Source organism: Saimiri boliviensis, chromosome 9, assembly GCF_048565385.1.
Source record: "Saimiri boliviensis isolate mSaiBol1 chromosome 9, mSaiBol1.pri, whole genome shotgun sequence".
NCBI lineage: Eukaryota > Metazoa > Chordata > Mammalia > Primates > Cebidae > Saimiri > Saimiri boliviensis.
In genome coordinates, this window is record NC_133457.1 from 115,119,361 (window position 1) to 115,140,438 (window position 21,078).

The following is a 21,078-nucleotide window of genomic DNA, read 5'->3' on the forward strand; positions in this document are numbered from 1 at the left end:
ATCCACAGAGGCAGGTTATGACTCTTTTTGCCCTGGGGAAAAACCACCGGTCCCCTTACGGAGGGAGGGAGGAACAGCTCCGCACAAGGTCAGAAGTGACTTCATAGCCAAGCACAAGTCACTACTGGGAGAGGAATTAAGGTCTCCAAATACAAAGGGCCCTGACTTGGGCCTCTGGGTGGGTGTCTCAAGTCATATAAAGCCCCCGAGTCATTATAGCATTCCAGCCAATAAATGAGACACCAAAGTAGGGAAAGCAGGCTTCCATTTTCCATTAATAATCCACGACTAGGGCCATTTCCCGACAAGACCTCCAGCCTGTATTATAGAAAACAGTAATATAAAAATGAAATGCTGAACACCAGAAATGCCAATTTTCTTTCTAAATGCAGTTAAAACTTCACCACATATGGGTATTCATAATCTTAATGGATATTAAGAATGGGTTGCAGTTGACTGAAATTTTTTTTTTTTTTTTTTTTTCACTCTGTTGCCCAAGCTGGACTAAGTGGCATGATCACAGCTCACTGCAACCTCGACCTTCTGGGCTCAAGTAATCCTCCCACCTCAGCCTCCTGAATACCGGGACCACCAGGCGTGCGTGCACCATCATGCCCAGCTTTTTCTTTTTTTTTTTTTTTTTTTTTGGCAGGGCAGGGGTAGAGATAAAGTCTCCCTCTATTTCCCAGGCTGTTTTCTAACTCCTAGGCTCAAGCCAACCTCCCACCTCGACTTCCTAAAGTGCTAGGGTTACAGGTGTGAGCCACCGTGCCTAGACGGAAATACACTATTAAAGAGAATGAATTTCTGTTATGATAAACCTAACCTGCTGCCCCAAGAAAGCTCCGAGCTGATGACTCATTCACCTCAAAGGTCCACCATCACAGAGACAGGGTCAGGGCTACCACCTGTAAATGAATCAGCTGAGCTACAGACTGATTAAGTGACTGAGAAAATCCAGAGTTTACCGTTTAAGAGCAGCATTTCAATCAACTGCAGCCCATTCTTAATATCCATTAATATGATGTATGCCCATATGTGGTGAAGTTTAAACTGTATTTAGAAAGAAAACTGGCATTCCTGGTAACTCAACGTTCATTTTTGTATTACTCTTTTTTGTAATATAGGCTGGAGTTCATGATGCAAGACAAAGTCAATAAATCTCAATGTACTCATATACCACCATTGTTCTCAACTTGGATGATTTTGCCCTTATCTGCTCATGTCTGTAGACACAGTTGGTCATCACAACCGTGAGGGGACAGTGGTGCTACAGGAATCTGCAGCGTGCTGCTAAACATCCTACAAGGCACAGGACAGCCTCCCATGACAAAGAATAATCCAGCCCCAATACCGCAATAACAAGAAGGCTGGCAGAAAGCCATTGAAACTATAAACCCAGGGCTAGGACTAGGGTACGTTAGCACAGCTGAACTGTACTAGTGCAAAGTCGAATCTTGCCTTCATTTAAGATTTCAGTATTTTGTTCTTCATGAATTTTTTTGCCCTGGAGTTTTTAAAATACTGGACCATGCTGGGTATGGTGGCTCACGCCTGTAATCCCCACACTTTGGGAGGCCAAGATGGTGGATCACCTGAGGTGAGGAGCTCAAAACCAGCCAGGCCAACATAATGAATCCCCGTCATTAGTAAAAATACAAAAACTAGCCAAGCATGATGGCAGGCACCTGTAATCCCAACTACTCGGGAGGCTGAAGCAGGAGAATTGCTTGAACCCGGGAGATAGAGGTTGCAGTGAGCCGAGATCACGCCATTATACTCCACCCTGGGTGCCAGAGCAAGACTGTCTCAAAAAAAAAATTTAAAAATCACCAAAATATGACTTGCTTTAATTATTTTGTTGGCACCTGGTTACGTTTGCTACGTGGCTTCCTCACTTGTCTCATTCTAGTCCAGGTTGTGTTATGAAACCATTAAAAATGAGCCCAGTCAAAAACACAAAAATAAAAAAATAAGCCCAGTCCTTGACATGAGTGAAACAAAGGAAGTTAAGCAGTGTTATTCTGGCAGTGGTTCTTAACCACGGAGCCTTCTCAGAACAACCAATAGAGTTGCTGGTTTTTTTTTGTTGTTTTTTTTTTTTAAGAGAGTTTCACTCTCGTCGCCCAGGTTGGAGTGCAGTGGCGCAATCTCAGCTCACTGCAACCCTCACCTCCTGAGTTCAAGTGATTCTTCTGTCTCAGCCTCCTGAGTAGTTGGGATTACAAGTGCCGCCGCCATACCCAGCTAATATTTTTGTATTTTTAGTAGAAACGGGGTTTCACCATTTGACCAGGCTGATCTCGAACTCCTGACCTCGGGTGATCCACCCATCTCAGCCTCCCGGTGTGCTGGGATTACAGGCGTCAGCCACTGTGCCCACCAAGATTTTTTTAAATATACAGGCTGGGCGCAGTGGCTGACGCCTGTAATCCCAGCACACCGGGAGGCTGAGATGGGTGGATCACCCGAGGTCAGGAGTTCGAGACCAGCCTGGGCAAATGGTAAAACCCCATCTCCACAAAAATACAAAAATTAGCCAGGTTTGGTGACACATGCCTGTGATCGGCTACTTAGGGGGCTGAGGTGGGAGGATCACCTGAGCCTGGGAGGTCAAGGCTACAGTGAGCTGTGATCACACCACTGCACTGTAGCCTGGGTAAGAGAGTAAGATGCTGTCTCAAAAAAAGAAAAGATAAGAAAAACAGCATTTCTCACACAATTAGCTAATATCTCAAAATAACATATGCTCAGGGTAAGGAGCCCTCACAATTATAGACTTGAATTTATTTATTTTATTTATTTATTTTTTTTATGGAGTCTTGCTCTGTCATCCAGGCTGGAGTGCAGTGGCATGACCTGAGCTCACTGCAATCTCTGCCTCCCGAGTTCCAGCTATTCTCCTGCCTCTCACCCTCCTGAGTAACTGGGATTACAGGCATATGCCATCACGCCCGGCTAATTTTTTTTTTATTTTTATTAGAGATGCAGTTTCACCATGTTGGTCAGGCTGATCACTATATATTTTTGTATTTTTGGTAGAGACAGTGTTTCACTATATAAGCCAAGCTGGCCTCGAACTCCTGACCTCAGGTGATCCACCGCCTCAGTCTCCCAAAGTGCTGGGATTACAGGTGTGAGCCACCATGCCCAGCCTAAACTTAAATTTCAAACCATCACACCTGTTATTCAGCTATAAAGAGGAATAAAGTACATATGCGTGCTACAACCAAGAAGAACCCTGAAAACACTACACTAAACAGCAGAGGGACCAGACACAAAATGCCACATATTGTTTGATTCTACTTACAGGCAATGTCCAGAAGAAGCAAAGCCAGAAACAGAAAGTAGACTGGCAGCTGCCCGGAGCTTGGAGGGATAGACCAGGGGCCTTGGGAGGTCAAGGGATGTGGGCTTTCTTTTTAGGGGTGATAAAAAAGTTATAAAATTAGACAGTACCAATGGTTGCACAGTGTGGTGAACATATCAAAAACTACAGAATCATATACTTAAAAAAGAAATTTTAAAGTTTTTAAATTGTATCGCAATTTTTCCCTTCAAAGTACCAATAAATGGCCGGGCACGGTGGCTCACGCCTGTAATCCCAGCACTTTGGAAGGCCGAGTCAGGTGGATCACCTGAAGTTAGGAGTTCAAGGCCAGCCTGGCCTATATAGCGAAACCCTGTCTCTACCAAAAATACAAAAATATTATCTGGGTGTGTTGGCATACGTCTGTAATCCCAGGTACTTGGGAGGCTGAGGCAGGAGAATCTCTTGAACCAGGAGGCGGAGTTTGTGGTGAGCAGAGATTGCACCACAGCACTCCAGCCTGGGGCAACGGTGAGACTCCATCCAAAAAAAAAAAAAAAAAGGTATCAGTAAATGAACAATCCAGGGGAAAAATCATCACAAGTCCTTAGCTGGTTACGGTTTTCTCTCCTAATGTGTTGGCCATTTTCTTACTGTTTACTTGGCCTTGTATTAATAATCTGAAGCTTTCCTGCAGGAATCTTTTAAACCGCCTGCTCTCTTTACAAGGCCAGTTCAGTTCAATAACATCCTTAGAACAAGTCACCTGGACACTCATAAACTGCAGCCCACATTTCAACACAGGAAAAGTAAACAACTATGGAATTCCAGCCCCTTCCACAGCACACCTCAAGGACCGGACCTGACAGGTAACTGTCTGATAGATGGAGTGAGGGCCCTGCGTCAACCTCAATACTATTTGTAAGATTTTTATTTTGCATTAATTCTCAAGATGAAAATGAAATGTAAAGGTACTTCCTGCACCCCAGTGGGTCAGCTCTGCCTTGGAGTCCATAGGTTTAGATACTCACACTCAGAATAGGGGAGAACGTCAGCTTCACAGCAGCTGTTCCCCAACCCTACTGTACTCTGGAACCACCTGCTTCACCTGTTAAAACTGCAGGTCTGGCCAGGCACGGTGACTCACGCCTGCAATCCCAGCACTTTGGGAGGCCGGATCACAAGGTTAGGAGTTTGAGACCAGCCTAGCCAATACGGTGAAACCCCGTCTCTACTAAAAACATAAAAATCAGTCAGGCATGGTGGTGCGCACCTATAGTCCCAGCTACTCAGGAGACTGAGGCAGAAGAATCGCTTAAACCCAGGAGGCAGAGTTTGCAGTGATCTGACATCACACCACTGCACTCCAGCCTGGCAACGGAGCAAGATTCCATCTCAAACAAACAAACAAACAAACAAAAAAACAACTGCAGGTCTGGGCACAACTCCTTGAGCTTCTGACTCTGGCCCAAGTGATCTGGCCCAGGGGTTCCAAAGGCCGTACCTGAAGAAACACCGGGCCAGGTGCAGTGACTCATGCCTATAATCCCAGTACTTTGGGAAGCCAAGGCGGGCAGATCACCCAAAGTAAGGAGTTCGAAACCAGCCAGGCCAATATGACAGAACCCAGTCTCTACTAAAAATACAAAATTAGCTGGGTGTGGTGGCACGCACGTGTACTCCCAGCTATAGGAAGACTGAGGTAGGAGAATCGCTTGAACCCAAGAGGCAGAGCTTGCAGTGAGTCAAGATCACGCCACTACACTCCAGCCTGCGTGACAGAGTGAGACTGTATCTTAAGAAAAAAAAAAAAGGAAGAAAGAACCACTGCTACAAGAACCCCTTACAAAGCTCTAAAGGGGGGAGGGGTAACTGCAATAGACGCAGGGGAATCTCTTTGGGTGGTGGCATATTCTAAGATTAGACAGTTGTGATGGTGGCACAACTGTATATTCACCAGAAGTCACCAACCGTATATGGAACATAGCTGAATGTTCAGGTATGTAAATCATCCCTCAATAAAATTCTTTTTAAAAAAGCATGCAAATGCTTTCATATGTCCCATCACACACGTTCCTGTGCCTCTGGCAGGATTTTTAGACATCATGAGAGAAAGCTGCACACAGCCTCCCGTGGGTGGGTCTGTACTGTAATTCTGAGCTCACCCCAGCCTCGCGAAGACCTAACCTCACAACATACAGTTATGTGAGACTCCAGGCCAGGATGGGCAAATCAATTTATGAGCTTCCCCTAAGGAAGGAGTATGAGGTGGGGTTCATGGTAAGAAGTGTGGTTTCCTGCCTTTTAACACTTTACAAAGAATGTTATCTGTGCTAAGCCAAAAATGAACCATAAAAGCTAAAATACACAAATATCCTAAGATGGGACAGCTTCCGTAAACACCAGGAGCTCTTAAAAATACCAGCAATACGGCATGGGTGTGACTCCCACCGGACGTACACACCGCCACCTATGAAGCTGTCTAATATAATCATCAACAGTCAGCCACGGCTAAGAGGGGGCTGGGAGCTACACAGACATCTAGCTGGGTGCTGATATGCATGACAATCCAGTATGTGAGCTCCCTCGAGAGGGAGCCTGGTGGGCACTTGAAGTTGGTGACTCCGAGGGAGGGGTCTAATTTAAGACACAGAAATGAGGTAGCTCACCCTGCCTGAAAGGCTTAACCTTGGGAAGGGAAGGGAATGAAGACCAAGCCTAGATTCCACTGGAAGTCTCAGACCCCGCCTCGGAGCTGATGGTTCCGAGAGGCTCCGATGCTTCCGAGAGGAGGACAAGAAGGGAAGCCGGGAAGCTGCTGTGCAGGTGGTCACGAGAGACAGACGAGGGAGGGGGTCGCCTCAGCTGAGCGAGAAGGGATGAAGACAAAAGGCCAAAGGTGGCCAGGCAGGGGGGCTCATGCCTGTAATCCCAACACTTTGGGAAGCCTTTGGGAGGTGAAAGGGTCACTTGAGCCCAGGAGTTCAAGACCAGCCTGGGCAACACAGTGAGACCAAAAAAAATTAAAATGAGGCTGGGTGAGGTGGCTCACGCCTATAATCTCAACACTTTGGGAGGCCGAGGCGGGTGGATCACGAGGTCAGGAGTTCAAGACCAGCCTGGTCAACATGGTGAAACCCCAGCTCTACTCAAAATACAAAAAAATATTAGCCAGACGTGGTGGCAGACACCTGTAATCCCAGCTCCTGGGGAAGCTGAGGCGGGAGAATGGCTTGAATCCAGTAGGCGGAGGTTGTAGTGAGCTGAGATTGTGCCACTGCACTCCAGCCTGGGTGACAGAGCAAGACTGTCTCAAAAAAATGAATAAACAAATAAAAATAAATAAATATGCAAAATTAGCCAGGCGTGGTGGTGCATACTCAACACACACTTCTAGTCCCAGCTACCTGGGAGGCTGAGATGGGAAGATTGCTTGAGCCCAGAAGTTTGAGGTTGCAGTGAGTTGTGAGTGCACCCCTGCACTCCAACATGGGAGACAGAGTAACACTCTGTTACTTAAAAAAAGAAAAAGAAAATGAAGAAAAGGAAGGAAGGAAAGAAAAGAAAGAAAGAAACCAAAAGGCTGAAGGGGTGATCCAGTGATCGGGTGGGGGCAGGCACGGGGGGAGGGCAGAGGCTGTCATCAGGGGTGAAGGGGTGATCCAGTGATCGGGTGGGGGCAGGCACGGGGGGAGGGCAGAGGCTGTCATCGGGGGTGAAGGGGTGATCCAGTGATCGGGTGGGGGCAGGCACGGGGGGAGGGCAGAGGCTGTCATCGGGGGTGAAGGGGTGATCCAGTGATCGGGTGGGGGCAGGCACGGGGGGAGGGCAGAGGCTGTCATCGGGGGTGAAGGGGTGATCCAGTGATCGGGTGGGGGCAGGCACGGGGGGAGGGCAGAGGCTGTCATCGGCGGTGAAGGGGTGATCCAGTGATCGGGTGGGGGCAGGCACGGGGGGAGGGCAGAGGCTGTCATCGGGGGTGAAGGGGTGATCCAGTGATCCGGTGGGGGCAGGCACGGGGGGAGGGCAGAGGCTGTCATCGGGGGTGAAGGGGTGATCCAGTGATCCGGTGGGGGCAGGCACGGGGGGAGGGCAGAGGCTGTCATCGGGGGTGATGGGAGCCACCGGGATGGAGGCCGTGGCGTGCACTGAGACGAGGAGCACTGGGAGAGAACAGGTTTGAGGGGTGAGGGAAGAAAGTCAGGACAGGTCCTGGGTACAGCATCCTTATGGGCCACACGCAGCAAGGCCAAACATTTGGCTACGTTATAATCCAAAGCTCCAGGTCAGGCCTAGAGATGGAGATGGAGACAGAGCCACCAGCATCCACGGGGCGATGGAAGCAGGGAGAGGGTCCACCCAGGGAGCCACATAACAGGGTCCAGCACCGAGCCCCAGAGACGCCAACGCCAAATTACCATGCTAAAGAAGACAGTCAGAGAGACAGAGAGGACACAGGGGCTGTGCAGCTCATCCTCCCTGTCCAGGGAAGCTCCTTGTGATTTCTTTCTTTCTTTTTTTTTTTTTGAGATGGAGTCTTGCTCTGTAACCCATGCTAGACTGCAGTGGCATGATCTCGACTCACTGCAACCTCTGCTTCCCGCGTTCAAGCAATTCTCTTGCCTCGGCCTCCTGAGTAGCTGGGACTACAGGCGCCCACCACACCATGCCCAGCTAATTTTTTTTTTTTTTTTTTTTTTTTTTTTGAGACGGAGTTTCGCTCTTGTTACCCAGGCTGGAGTGCAATGGCGCGATCTCGGCTCACCGCAACCTCCGCCTCCTGGGTTCAGGCAATTCTACTGCCTCAGCCTCCTGAGTAACTTGGATTACAGGCATATGCCACATGCCCAGCTACTTTTTTGTATTTTTAGTAGAGACGGGGTTTCACCTTGTTGACCAGGATGGTCTCGATCTCTTGACCTCATGATCCACCCGCCTCGGCCTCCCAAAGTGCTGGGATTACAGGCTTGAGCCACCGCGCCCGGCCTAATTTTTGTATTTTTAATAGAGATGGGTTTCACCATCTTGGTCAGGCTGATCTCAAACTCCTGACCTCGTGATCCACTCACTTCAGCCTCCCAAAGTGCTGGGATTATAGGCATGAACCACTGTGTGCCCAGCTGTGATTTCTCAACAGTGCTAAAGTAGGCCAGGCCCGGTGGCTCACATCTGTAATCCAGCACTTTGGGAGGCTGAGGCAGGCAGACCATGAGGTCAAGGAATCAAGATATGCTGGCCAAGGTGGTGAAACTCCATCTCTACTAAAAATACAAAAATTATCTGGGTGTGGTGGTACATGCCTGTAATCCCAGCTACTCAGGAGGCTGAGGCAGGAGAATTGCTTGAACCCGGGAGGTGGAGTTTGCAGTGAGCCACTGCACTCCCAGCCTAGGCGATAGAGCGAGACTCCGTCTCAAAAACAAATAAATAGATAGTACTAAAGTACATCTTTGAAAAAGGTTCATAGATCCATTTGGAGGACAGCTATCATGCCTTCCCACGGAGCCTTGGGAGAGCAGCAAGGGTTTTGTCACTGGTAGCTGGTGACATGAACTGTGTCAAGTCAGCTGTTCTAACTTAGCACGTACTCCCACAGTCATGATGTCCCCTGCTCTGCCATTTTCAGGAGACAGGCTAGAAATCCAGCCCACTGGCAGATGTTCCAGAAAATTAAATGTCAATTATGACTATATAAGAAGTATTCAGGGATTCTGTCTTTAACCTGTATACAGATATATTTCATTCTTTTTTTTTTTTTTTTTTTTTTGAGATAGAGTCTTCCTCTGTGCAATGGCGTGATCTCAGCTCACCGCAACCTCCACCTCCTGGGTTCAAGCGATTCTCCTGCCTTATCCTCCCACTAGTTGGGATTACAGGTGCCTGCCACCACACCCGGCCAATTTTTTGTATTCTTTAGTAGAGACGGGGTTTCGCCATGTTGGCCAGGCTGATCTCAAACTCCTGACCTTGTGATCCATCTGCCTCTGCCTCCCAAAGTGCTGGGATTAAAGGCGTGAGCCACTACACCTGGCCACTTCATTCATATTACTTACTGGTCTTCTGACTATGGAAATGGTCCCCATTTCGACAAATTTAAGCAACACATAACCTCCTTCTCCTCTTGCCATCTCCAGACCAGTGCTTAAATGGAGCTGGTCTACTGTGGTCTGGTTCGGCCTTGGATGGGCCTCAGAATTAGCAAGGGGTGTGTTTGTCTTCCTTTTATTTTTTATTTTACTATTTTTTTTTTTTAGTTGTCTTCCTTTTAAAACCCAGAGCCAGGCCCTGCCCTAAGTCTTAATGAATCAGAATCTCCAGGGCACCAAGGCCAAATAAATGTTGTCTTGACTTGGTTCTGTTTTGTTTGAAACATCACCAGCAGTTCTGATGCACAGTCAAGATGGGGACCCACCGGTCTAACATTTTAGGAATCTTAGCATATTTGCCAGTATTACTTTTTCTGAAAAATGACCGGTTTTGAAAAACTTGGTAGAAAAATAAAGGTAGGAACAGATATATTGCAAGTCATCTCTGATAAACGGATTTCTTCCCAGTGATTGCTGAGTTGAATGTAGATGAGAAACTAAAATTAATCAATAATGTCATGTTTATTTCACAAGAAGATCATTCATTATTGGTGCTCTGGCTTATAGCCAGGGAGAAGGAAAACATAAACACGTGCATAACTAGAAGTATAATCAGCCAGCAGGCTCCTTCTGGTACTATTTACTGGGCATACAATTTTCTCACAGGTTTTCCCTAAGGTCCATTGGCACCACAGTAGAACAGATTAGCCCTGAAGATGAGGAAGATGAGGAAGGACCCCAACTGTAATTTTATTCCAAGTGTAAAGGAAGCATGGGGGTCATGGGTTTAGAAGGCAGGTACTGCCTGAGTGCGGTGGCTCATGCCTATAATCCCAGAACTTTGGGATGCCAAGGTGGGCAGATCACCTGAGGTTGGAAGTTCGAGACCAGCCTGACCAATGTGGAGAAACCCCATCTCTACTAAAAATACAAAATCAGCCTGGTGTGGTGGTGGGTGCCTGTAATTCCCGCTACTTGGGAGGCTGAGGCAGGAGAATCGCTTGAACCTGGGAGGCGGAGGTTGCAGTGAGCTGAGATTGTGCCATTGCACTCCAGCCTGGGCAACAAGAGCAAAACTTCGCTTAAAAAAGCAAATAAATAAGGAGGTATTGGGAAGACTTGGGGAGAGACTGCTGAAGCATACAGGGTTTCTTTTGGGGTGAACATAAAATCGATTGCAGCGATAGTTGCTCAAATCTGAATATGCTTAAAAAAAACACAACCAATGATACTCTTGAAATGGATGAATGTATGGTACTGTGAATTATATCTCCATATAACTGTAAAAAAAAGGTATAGAAACAAAAGGCTTTACCTGGGTGTAAATGCTGAAGATGTGGCTTTGCACTTCGTCCATTGAGTCGAGGCCGTAGGCCACCGTTCCGAGATGAAGCCGTTTGAAAACCATCTCGTTCTGGGTCAGAGTGCCTGAAACACGAGACAAGTGAGTGGCTGGCCTTTCTCTCAGGATGTTTGTTATTATTATATTTTTTATGTATTTATTTTCTTTTGAAACAAAGTCTAGCTCTGTCGCCAGGCTGGAGTGCAGTGATGCGATCTTGGCTCTCTGCAACCTGTGACTCCCAGGTTCAAGCAATTCTCCTGCCTTAGCCTCCCGAGTAGCTAGGATTACAGGCACAAGCCACCACGCCCAGATAATTTTTGTATTTTTGGTAGAGACAGGGTTTCACCATGTTGGCAAGTATGGTCTCAATCTCCTGATCTCATAATCCGCCCGGCTCAGCTTCCCCAAAGTGCTGGGATTACAGGCCTGAGCCACCGCGCCTGGCCAGTTTGTTATTTTTAGCAGTAATGACAGCCACCACCTTTGGAGAGTCTACTGTATGTCACACGCTGCGGCCAGTACTGTCCCCTGCTAGGATAAACAACTGCAGTGTGTTTCCTGCCTAGAATACCTTTCCCCTTTTGAAAATGGCATCCTGGGTTTCCTAGGGGAAATTACCCATCCACGCCCATTCCCTAAGGTGGCCCAAGAGGACTGTCAGTCAGGGGCCTGGCCCATTCCATTGGCCGAGAAGTTGACAAATGACATACACTAGAGCAATCAGATTCTATCTTGAAGCATTCTGACCCTTGAGCAGACAGACATATCCCCAATGGCAGAGCCCTACAGAGACCACCCAGAGGGTCCCAATGCTGACTTGTCCAGAACTTTCCTGGTTGGTCTCCTTCCAGAAACCTCATTTTTCTCTGATTTGGTGAGCTGTCCAGGATCTCTGCATTGGCTTCTCTTCTACCCCATGGACATTAAATGGTAGAGATGAGGCTTAAACCAGATCTTCCCATCCCCAATCCTTGCTCTTCGCCACTTCGATAGCCTAGTGCAGGCGTCCCCAAACTTTTTACACAGGGGGCCAGTTCACTGTCCCTCAGACCGTTGGAGAGCCACCACATACTGTGCTCCTCTCACTAACCACCAGTGAAAGAGATGCCCCTTCCTCAAGTGTGGCGGGGGGCCGGATAAATAGCCTCAGAGGGCCGCATGCGGCCCGCAGGCTGTAGTTTGGGGATGCCTGGCCTAATGCCTTGACAAGCATTGAGTTGTACAGCAGTATCAGGGCACGGTCCGAGATGAAGCCTGACTACCTGAGTTAAAGTTTGCTTCGGCTACTATGTGCCCATGACAAGTCACTTACCCTCTCTGGGTCACATTTCCGCATCTGCAGAAGGGAGACAGAAACACTATCTAAGTCTCAAGGTTCGGATGAGGACTGAATGAGTGACTGCACAGAAACTCCCCAGGACTGGCCAGGAGTGGTGGCTGACGTTTATAATCCCAGCACTTTGGGAGGCCGAGGCGGGCAGATCACCTGAGATCGTGAGTTGGAGACCAGCCTGACCAACATGGCGAAACCCCGTCTCTACTAAAAACACAAACATTAGCTAGGTGTGGTGGGGCATGCCTTTAATTCCAGCTACTTGGGAGGCTGAGGCAGAAGAATCACTTGAACCTGGGAGGCAGAAGTTGCAGTGAGCCAAGATGGCACCAATGCACTCCAGCATGGGCAATAAGAATAAGACTCCATCTCAAAATAAAAAAGAAAAGAAAAGAAAAAGAAACTCCCCAGGACTGTACTCTGCACATAATTCACCCTCTGTAAGGCTTTGCTGCTTGTATTGTCATCTTCAAATATTCAATCTTCATCAAGGGATGAAGAGTCTAAAACAGCAGCAACACCCACCTCTCATATGTCCAGAGAGAGAGCTCAAGAGTTTCAACTAAAGCCCTGAGGCCCTTTCTCTCACCAGGAATCCCATGCAGGTCCCAGAAAGCAGCTCACCTGTCTTGTCTGTGAGTAAGTACGAGATCCTGCCCAGCTGCTCGGGGATCGTGCTGGAGCGAACCACAGTCCCGGGGACTTTCGAGTCCCTTCGGATCACCCAGCTGTACACGATCTTGCCCATGTCCAGATTCACTCGCAAACTAGTCACAAAACCAGAGCAAACAGGTTAACAGGACAGAGGTAAGGCTCCTCCTACCTTTATAAACATGCAGACTCTAAACACATTTGTGCCACGGCATCCAGACTCACCCCCTACAGAAGCACGCTGCCAGAGCTGCAGCCACAGATTCGACATGGTGACAAGTCACACACTGAACAAATCCATTACTGTCATGAAGCTCATGTTATACACTGAAGTCACTTAAAATACAGAAAGGGTAGCTGTCTCCATCTTACCTTTTAGAAAAATTACTGATCCCAGAAGCTAATATATTTTTGATGCTACATTCGTTTTTTCTAATTGTGGTAAAATGTACATGACAGGAAATTTACCATTCTATAGTATAGGGCATAGTCACATTGCTATCAGCCATCAGCATCATCCATCTCCAGACTTCTTTCATCCTCCCAAACTGAAATGCCACACTCATCCAACAAGAACACCCCATTCCCCATCAACTCTAATCCCAGCAGCCCCTGGCAACCAGCATTCTACTTATGTTTCTCTGAATCTGATGACTTTTTTTTTTTTTAGACAAATCTCACTCTGATGCCCAGGCTGGAGTGCAGAGACGCTATGCTGGCTACCACAACCTTCGCCTCCCGGGTTCAAGCAATTATTGTGCCTCAGCCTCTAGAGTAGCTGGGATTACAGGCATGCACCACCACACCTGGCTAATTTTTTGTATTTTTAGTAGAGATGAGGTTTCGCCATGTTACCCAGACCTCAGACTGGTCTCAAACTCCTGGACTCAAGCAATCCACCCACCTCAGCCTTCCAAAGTGCTGGGATTACAGGTGTTAGCCACCACATGTGGCTGGAATTTAACTACCTTAGATACTCCATAAGAGTTAAATCATACACTTTTTCTAGCTTTTGGGAGGCTTACTTTGCTTAGCAAAACGTTCTCAAGGTTCACCCACATCATAAGACGTATTAGAATTTCCTTCCCTTTTTTTTTTTTTTTTTTTTTTTTTGGAGACAGTTTCGCTCTTGTTGCCCAGGATGCAGTGCAATGGCACAATCTCGGCTCACAGGAACCTCCACCTCCCAGGTTCAAGTGATTTTCCTGCCTCAGCTTCCTGAGTAGCTGGGATTACAGGCATACACCACCACGCCTGGCTAATTTTGTATTTTTAGTAGATACAGAGTTTCTCCATGTTAGTCAGGCTGCTCTTGAACTCCCAACTCAGATGATTCGCCCACCATGGGCTCCCAAAGTGCTGGGATTACAGGCATGAGCCACCATGCTCAATTTGAATTTCCTTCCTCTTTAAGGCTAAAGTGTATTCCATTGTATGTATTATATTCATTTTGAAATTTAATTTTATTAAAAAAAAAATAAACAGAAGTCTTCAAATTAATTCATCATCATATAAACTAATCAAATTGCTTGCCATTTCACTGGCTAGCCCTGGGCCATATGGAGAGTCGTTTCACTAATTTTCAATCATGTTACAGACAGAACTTTGAAGGTAACCCCGTCACTCAGATCGCAACGTGAATACTTGTTTTGCTAGCATTAAAGTCGGTAAAGTGGACCTACTGGTCCTCTGAATCCACCATCAAAAGCACACTGACTAGGGCACAATCCCCCGGTCCCTGTCACACTGTTGTACCCAAAACCACAATCTCTGCCCCCAGAAAAAGACAAATTCTCACCAAGATGATCTAAATATGCAAAATAGCAAGACAAAATATAATAGATCAAGTATAAGAGAGATTATTTTGCTCGTTTGTTTGTTTGAAACGGAGTTTCACTTTTGTTGCCCAGGCTGAAGTGCAGTGGCACAATCTCGGCTCACTGCAACCTCCCCATCCCGGGTTCAAGCGATTTTCCTGCCTCAGTCTCCTGAGTAGGTGGGATTACAGGCGCCCACCACCACACCCAGCTAGTTTTGTATTTTTCGTAGAGATGGAGTTTCTCCATGTTGGTCAGGCTGGTCTCAAACTCCTGACCTCAGATGATCCGCCCACCTCAGGCTCCCAAAGTGCTGAGATTATAAGCATGAGCCATCGCACCTGGCCTAAAAGAGAGATTATAAACACTGAAAGTTTCAGGAAAAAAGATACGTAGTTTAATATTTATTGATTATTATGGGAGAAAAGTAGAAAACAAACATAGAATATGGGAAAAAGTAAATTGCTAAAGTTCTATCACAGAGCAGATCTAAAACGTGATGGGACACATATGTGATGTGAAAAGTTACTTCAAACACACTGCTCCAGTGTTTTTAGAAAGGCAGATTCTCTGTGGACCAGAATCCCATTTTTCTAAAATCAAAAGCCCTCTAGAAAAAAATACATCCCAAAGTATTAACAATGATTACCAGTTGGTAGTGAGAGCAGAGGTGATTTTTATTTTATTCCTTTGCTAATATGGGTCTTCATTTTTTTCTACTATGAAATTCTATTATTTCTATCACTTTAAAAAGCCAGGCCATGCTCAGTGATTCACGCCTATAATCCCAGGACTTTGGGAAGCCAAGGTGGGTGGATCATTGAGATCAGGAGTTTCAGACCAGCCTGGCCAACATGGTGAAACCCTGTCTCTACTAAAAATACAAAAATTAGCCAGGCGTGGTGGCGGAAGCCTGTAATTCCAGCTACTTGGGAGGCTGAGGCAGGAAAATTGCTTGAACCCAGGAGGTGGAGGCTGCAGTGAGCTGAGATCGCACCACTGCACTCCAGCTTGAGCAACAAAGCAAGACTCCATCTTAAAAACAAACAGGCCAAGTGTAGTGGCTCACTCCTGTTAATCCTAGCACTTTGGGAGGCCAAAGCGGGCAGATCACCTGGGGTCAGGAGTTCAAGACCAGCCTGACCAACCATGGAGAAACCCGGTATCTACCAAAAATACAAAAATTAGCCGGGAGTGGTGGCAGGCGCCTGTAATCCCAGCCACTCGGGAGGCTGAGGCAGGAGAATTGCTTGAACCCAGGAGGCAGAGGTTTCCCTGAGCCAAGATCGAGCCATTGCACTCCAGCCTGGGCAACAAGAGTGAAACTCCGTCTCAGATCAATAAATAAATAACATTTATTCAACCTCCAAATCAGGTAGGCAAATGATTGGCATGTACTACCAAGCTTCCAATGCACATCTATGACAGATACTGCTGTCAATCACAACACCATTTCCCTTTGAGCCCAGACACAGGCTCAGAATCCTTCTCAACACAGCAGTCCCAAAAGCCACTATCAACTTTGCAGAGCTCACTGATGACAGGAGCTCTAAGTGGCATCCCTAGCATAGACTGGTCAAGGCAAGGAAAGATCTCTGACTCACGAAAGGATGGCTTGTGGAAGAACATGATTTTCCACTGCTATAGCCTCGGTGTGGCTCACACTCCTGACTCTGATTGCTCTTGGTCCCCACTTTACAAAGAGATTTGCTCCTTCTAAAAGCCGGCCAGGCATGGTAGCTCACACCTTGTAATCCCAGCAATTTGGAAGGCCAAGGCAGGCAGATCACCTGAGGTCAGGAGTTTGAGACCAGCCTGGCCAACATGGTGAAACCCCATCTCTACTAAAAATACAAAAATTAGCCGGATGGGGTGACACATACTTGTAGTCCCAGCTACTCGGGAGGCTGAGGCAGGAGAATCCCTTGAACTTGGGAGGTGGAGGTTGCAGGGAGCCAAGATAGTGCCACTGCACTCCAGCCTGGGCGGTAAGAGCAAAACTTCATCTCAAAAAATAGTAATAAAAAAAATAATAATAATAAAAGCCACAGAACCATCATCTTTGAATGAGTAAGAGAAGAAAACTTCACAGCAGCCAAACTTGAGCTCGTCACCTGCTTACCTAATGGGGATGATGTTGGAAAACAGGAGGAGGAAGCGGATGATCTGCAGGTACCAACGGCCTGCAAAGTGCTGAAGGGCAACCATGACCAGCGAGACCACCACCAGGGCACCAAAGAGGATCTTGGTGAGGCAGTTCACTTCCAGGTCGAACAGGCCGATCTGTGGGACGAAGCACACACCGGGGCTTGAGATTAGCTGGTGCAACTCACAGCCTGCAGGAGAAGGGGTCCCTCCCCCACAGACACCTCTACCCCAAGGAGACGGTGGGCTCCATCGATCCTCAGATCTGTGGTCTAAGAACACTATGCTTCCATGGGCTGGAGTTCATAACAGGCAACCAAGGGAACTCAAAGAATTCTGAAAATTCAAAACAACGTTTACACTGGGAAATACATTAAGTGAGTTACGGCTGTGCTGGCTGGGTTGCGCACGGCACAGCCTCCACCACTCCACACAGTGGCCTTGGCCTTGTGAAATAACTCAGACCCTCAACTCCTAACACCGTACCCAGCACCACTACTTTTCAGGTAGTGCCTGAAAGTCTGAGGCAGACCCCACAGTGGTGGCACCTGATTTTTAGGTGCTGCATTAATGGACATTATTTTATTTTTTATTTATTTTTTTGAGACAGAGTCTCGTTTTGTTGCCCAGGCTGGAGTGCCATAGTGCGATCCTTGCTCACTACAACCTCCACCTCCTGGGTTCAAGTGATTCTCCTACCTCAGCCTCCCAGTTAGCTGGGATTACGGCGCCCGCCACCACAACTGGCTAATTTTTGTACTTTTAGTAGAGACGGGTTTCGCCATGTTGGCCAGGCTGGTCTTGAACTCCAGGCCTCAAGTGATCTGTCCGCCCTGGCCTCCCAAAGTGCTGGGATTACAGGCGTGAGTCACCACGCCCGACCCCAGACATTATTATTTTAATAATAACACATTTACTTTCATGTATAGACTTTAAAAGAGTAACCAGCATATCATATCCATAACTTCACAGAAATATGTCCCAGGATAAGGTTGAAACATTAAACAATTGATTTTATAGTTGTAATGATGGTTGTGACGTGTAACGGTGGCGTGACTAAAGCTGAAGTGTGGGAGACACAGCATTCCTTCCTATTATTGACAAAAGACATTATTGCGTGATGTTGTGACTCTTAAAAATTGGAGGAGGGGTAGGCTGGGATGGGGGTCATGGTTTGAATCACATGGGCCTGCCCCGTCCTCACTGTTTAGCCTGGACAGGGCAAGGTGCTTCCCGAAGCCGTTTCTCATGGATAAAAGAAAGCACTGCACTCACAGGGCTGTTATAAGGATGAAATGATGCGTGTCAAGGACGAAACAGAAGACACGCAAACGGCACCTGCTCCGTAGTTTAACCTAAAAGCATAAAAAATGCCGGTACCATGATGGTGCACACGCCTGTAATCCCAGCACTTTGGGAGGCTGAGGCGGGAGGATCACTTGAGGTCCGGAGTTCGAGACCAGCCTGGCCAACATGTTGAAAACCCATCTCTATTAAAAATACAAAAATCAGCCGGGCTTGGTGGTACAGGCCTGTAATCCCAGCTATTTGGGGGGTGGAGGTGGGAGGATTGAGCCCAGGAGGCAGAGGTTGCAGTGAGCCAAAATTGAGCCACTGTATTCCTGCGTGGGTGACAGAGGGAGACCCTGTCTCAAAAAAGAGGATAAGAAATGTCATATATCCATAAACACGTGACTACATGTTTATGTACTGTCTTTTATATGCGTATGTATATATATTTATGTGTATACACTCACACATACACGTAGGCATAAAAAGATAGTATGTCTGTACAAACAGCACTCTTAGGTGTTCCTACTTTAATATCTGGTCACTCACTCACAGCAGCAACCAGCACACAGACGGTCAACGCACCCATGACCTCATACACACCTTACTTCGGGGATTTGAGGTATTCATGACACTCCGGAGTTCTCTGCCGGTGTAAAGAACAACACCCACAACTGTACCTAAAACGAAAAAAACAAAACCCAAAGAAATATTAATAGAGACAGGCAGGCTTGCAAACAGAAGAGTCTGAGCCTCTTGAGAGACTGGATTATTTTTTTTTCTTTTCTTTTCTTTTCTTGAGACGAAGTCTCGCTCTGTTGCCCAGGCTGGAGTCTGGAGTGCAACAGCCAAACCTGGGCTCTCTGCAAGCCTCCCAGGTTCACAAGATTCTCTTGCCTCAGCCTCCAGAATAGCTGGAATTACAGGCATGCACCACCACGCACATTTAATTTTTGGTTTTGGTTTTTTTTTTTTTTAGACATAGTTACACTTTTGTCCATGCTGGAGTGCAACGGCACAGTCTTAGATCACTGCAACCTCTGTCTCCTGGGTTCAAGCAATTCTCCTGCCTCAGCCTCCCAAGTAGCTGGGATTACAGGCATCTGCCACCACGCCCAGCTAATTTTTTTATTTTTAGTAAAGACAAGATTTCACCACGTTAGCCAGGCTGGTCTTGAACTCCTGACCTGATCTCCTGACCTCCAGCTGCCTTGGCCTCCCAAAGTGCTGGGATTATAAGCATGAGACATTGCACGCAGCCTCATTTTCTGTATTTTTAGTAGAGATGGGGTTTAACCATGTTGCCAGGCTGGTCTTGAACTCCTGACTTCAAGTGATCCACCTACCTTGGTCTCCCAAAGTGCTGGGATTACAGGCATGAGCCACCATGCCCAGCCTCATTTTTCATTTATTTATTTATTTATTTATTTTTTTGAGAAAGTGTCTCACTCTGTTGCCCAGGCTAGAGTATAGTGGCACAATCATATCAATAACTCACTGCAGCCTCAGCGCCTGAGCTCAAGCAATCTTCCCATCTCAGCCCCCCGAATAGCTAGGACCACAGGCACATACCGTTGTGCTCGGCTAATTTTTGTGTTTTTTGTAGAAATGAGGCATCACTATGTTGCCCAGACTGCTCTTGAATTCTTGGGTTCATGTGATCCTCCCACCTTGGCCTCCCAAAGTGCTAGGATTACAGGCATGAGCCACCTCCCTCACCCAAGAAAGCATGTTCTTTTTTTTTTTTTTTGAGACAGAGTTTCGCTCTTGTTACCCAGGCTGGAGTGCAATGGCACGATCTCAGCTCACCGCAACCTCCGCCTCCTGGATTCAAGCAATTCTCCTGCCTCAGCCTCCTGAGTAGCTGGGATTACAGCACGCGCCACCATGCCCAGCTAATTTTTTGTATTTTTAGTAGAGACGGAGTTCCACCATGTTGACCAGGATGGTCTCGATCTCTTGACCTCATGATCCACCAGCCTCGGCCTCCCAAAGTGCTGGGATTACAGGCTTGAGCCACGGCGCCCGGCCAAGAAAGCATGTTCTATACCAGGCGTCCCCAAACCTTTTACACAGGGGGCCAGTTCACTGTCCCTCAGACCGTTGGAGAGCCGCCACAAACTGTGCTCCTCTCACTGACCACCAATGAAAGAGGTATACCTTCCCGAAGTGCGGTGGGGGGCCGGATAAATGGCCTCAGGGCGCCGCATGCGGCCCGAGGGCTGTAGTTTGTTGATGCCTGTTCTAAACCCAACAGCCATTCCATGAGAACATCAGAGGTTTTATATTAGGGCCAAAGCAAGGACCCATGGCTACACTGACCAACAGAACAACCACTAAACACTGAAAAGCCTTTAAGTTTAAATTCAATTCAGTTAAATACAGTCCTCATCCTCCCTAGCCACATGAGCTAGCGGCTACCTAATCAAAAAGTGAAGACGAAACTTGGTAGTGGTGAATGCTGGTCTACAGAGCACAGAGGCTTCTAATGAAAGGAGAGTGGGGAAAGAGGTGGCTTGCCCTTTGTGCCCCTGGCCATAGAGGCTTCCAGAGGTGCCTGGAACATTCCTACCTTCATAAACTATTATGGAAACTCAGAAACAGAGGCTTCTTTTTAGAGCACATTGCTCCTGCTAAGCCTGATTCCTTTCAGCCTAACTTGCCCGTTTGGAGGATGTCTGTCCCAATGACACTTCTTTCCTGAGAGCTCCCCAACCCTTTCTATCCCCCAGACACAATAAGAAAAGGCATTGGGCCAGGCTCGGTGGCTCATGCCTGAAATCCCAGCACTTTGGGAGGCCGAGGCAGGCAGATCACAAGGTCAGGAGCTCAAGACCAGCCTGGCCAATATGGTGAAACCCCGTCTCTACCAAAAATACAAAAATTATCTGGGCTTGGTGGCGCACACGTGTAATTCCAGCTACTTGGGAGGCTGAGGCAGAAGAATCACTTGAACCTGGGAGCCGGAGGTTGCAACGAGCTGAGACAGCGCCACTGCACTCCAGCCTGGGGGACAGAGCGAGACTATGTCTCAAAAAAAAAAAAAAAAGAAAGAAAGAAAGAAAAGGCATCAATCCTTCAAAAGTCAACAATTTACTGAA

General features: G+C 47.3%; 1 protein-coding gene across 2 annotated transcripts in view; it reads right to left on the bottom strand.

The window, feature by feature from the left end:
- Window positions 1–21,078, bottom strand: part of ATP9A (ATPase phospholipid transporting 9A (putative)) — a 168,654-nt gene that overhangs the window by 62,506 nt on the left and 85,070 nt on the right. For both annotated transcript variants that reach the window (XM_039479637.2, XM_074406664.1), the window contains exons 10-13: window positions 18,581–18,657; window positions 16,665–16,825; window positions 12,699–12,841; window positions 10,712–10,824 (exon numbers count right to left, since the gene is read on the bottom strand). In XM_039479637.2, the coding sequence (XP_039335571.1) occupies window positions 10,712–10,824; window positions 12,699–12,841; window positions 16,665–16,825; window positions 18,581–18,657 (494 nt within the window). The remainder of the gene's footprint in view (window positions 1–10,711; window positions 10,825–12,698; window positions 12,842–16,664; window positions 16,826–18,580; window positions 18,658–21,078) is intronic.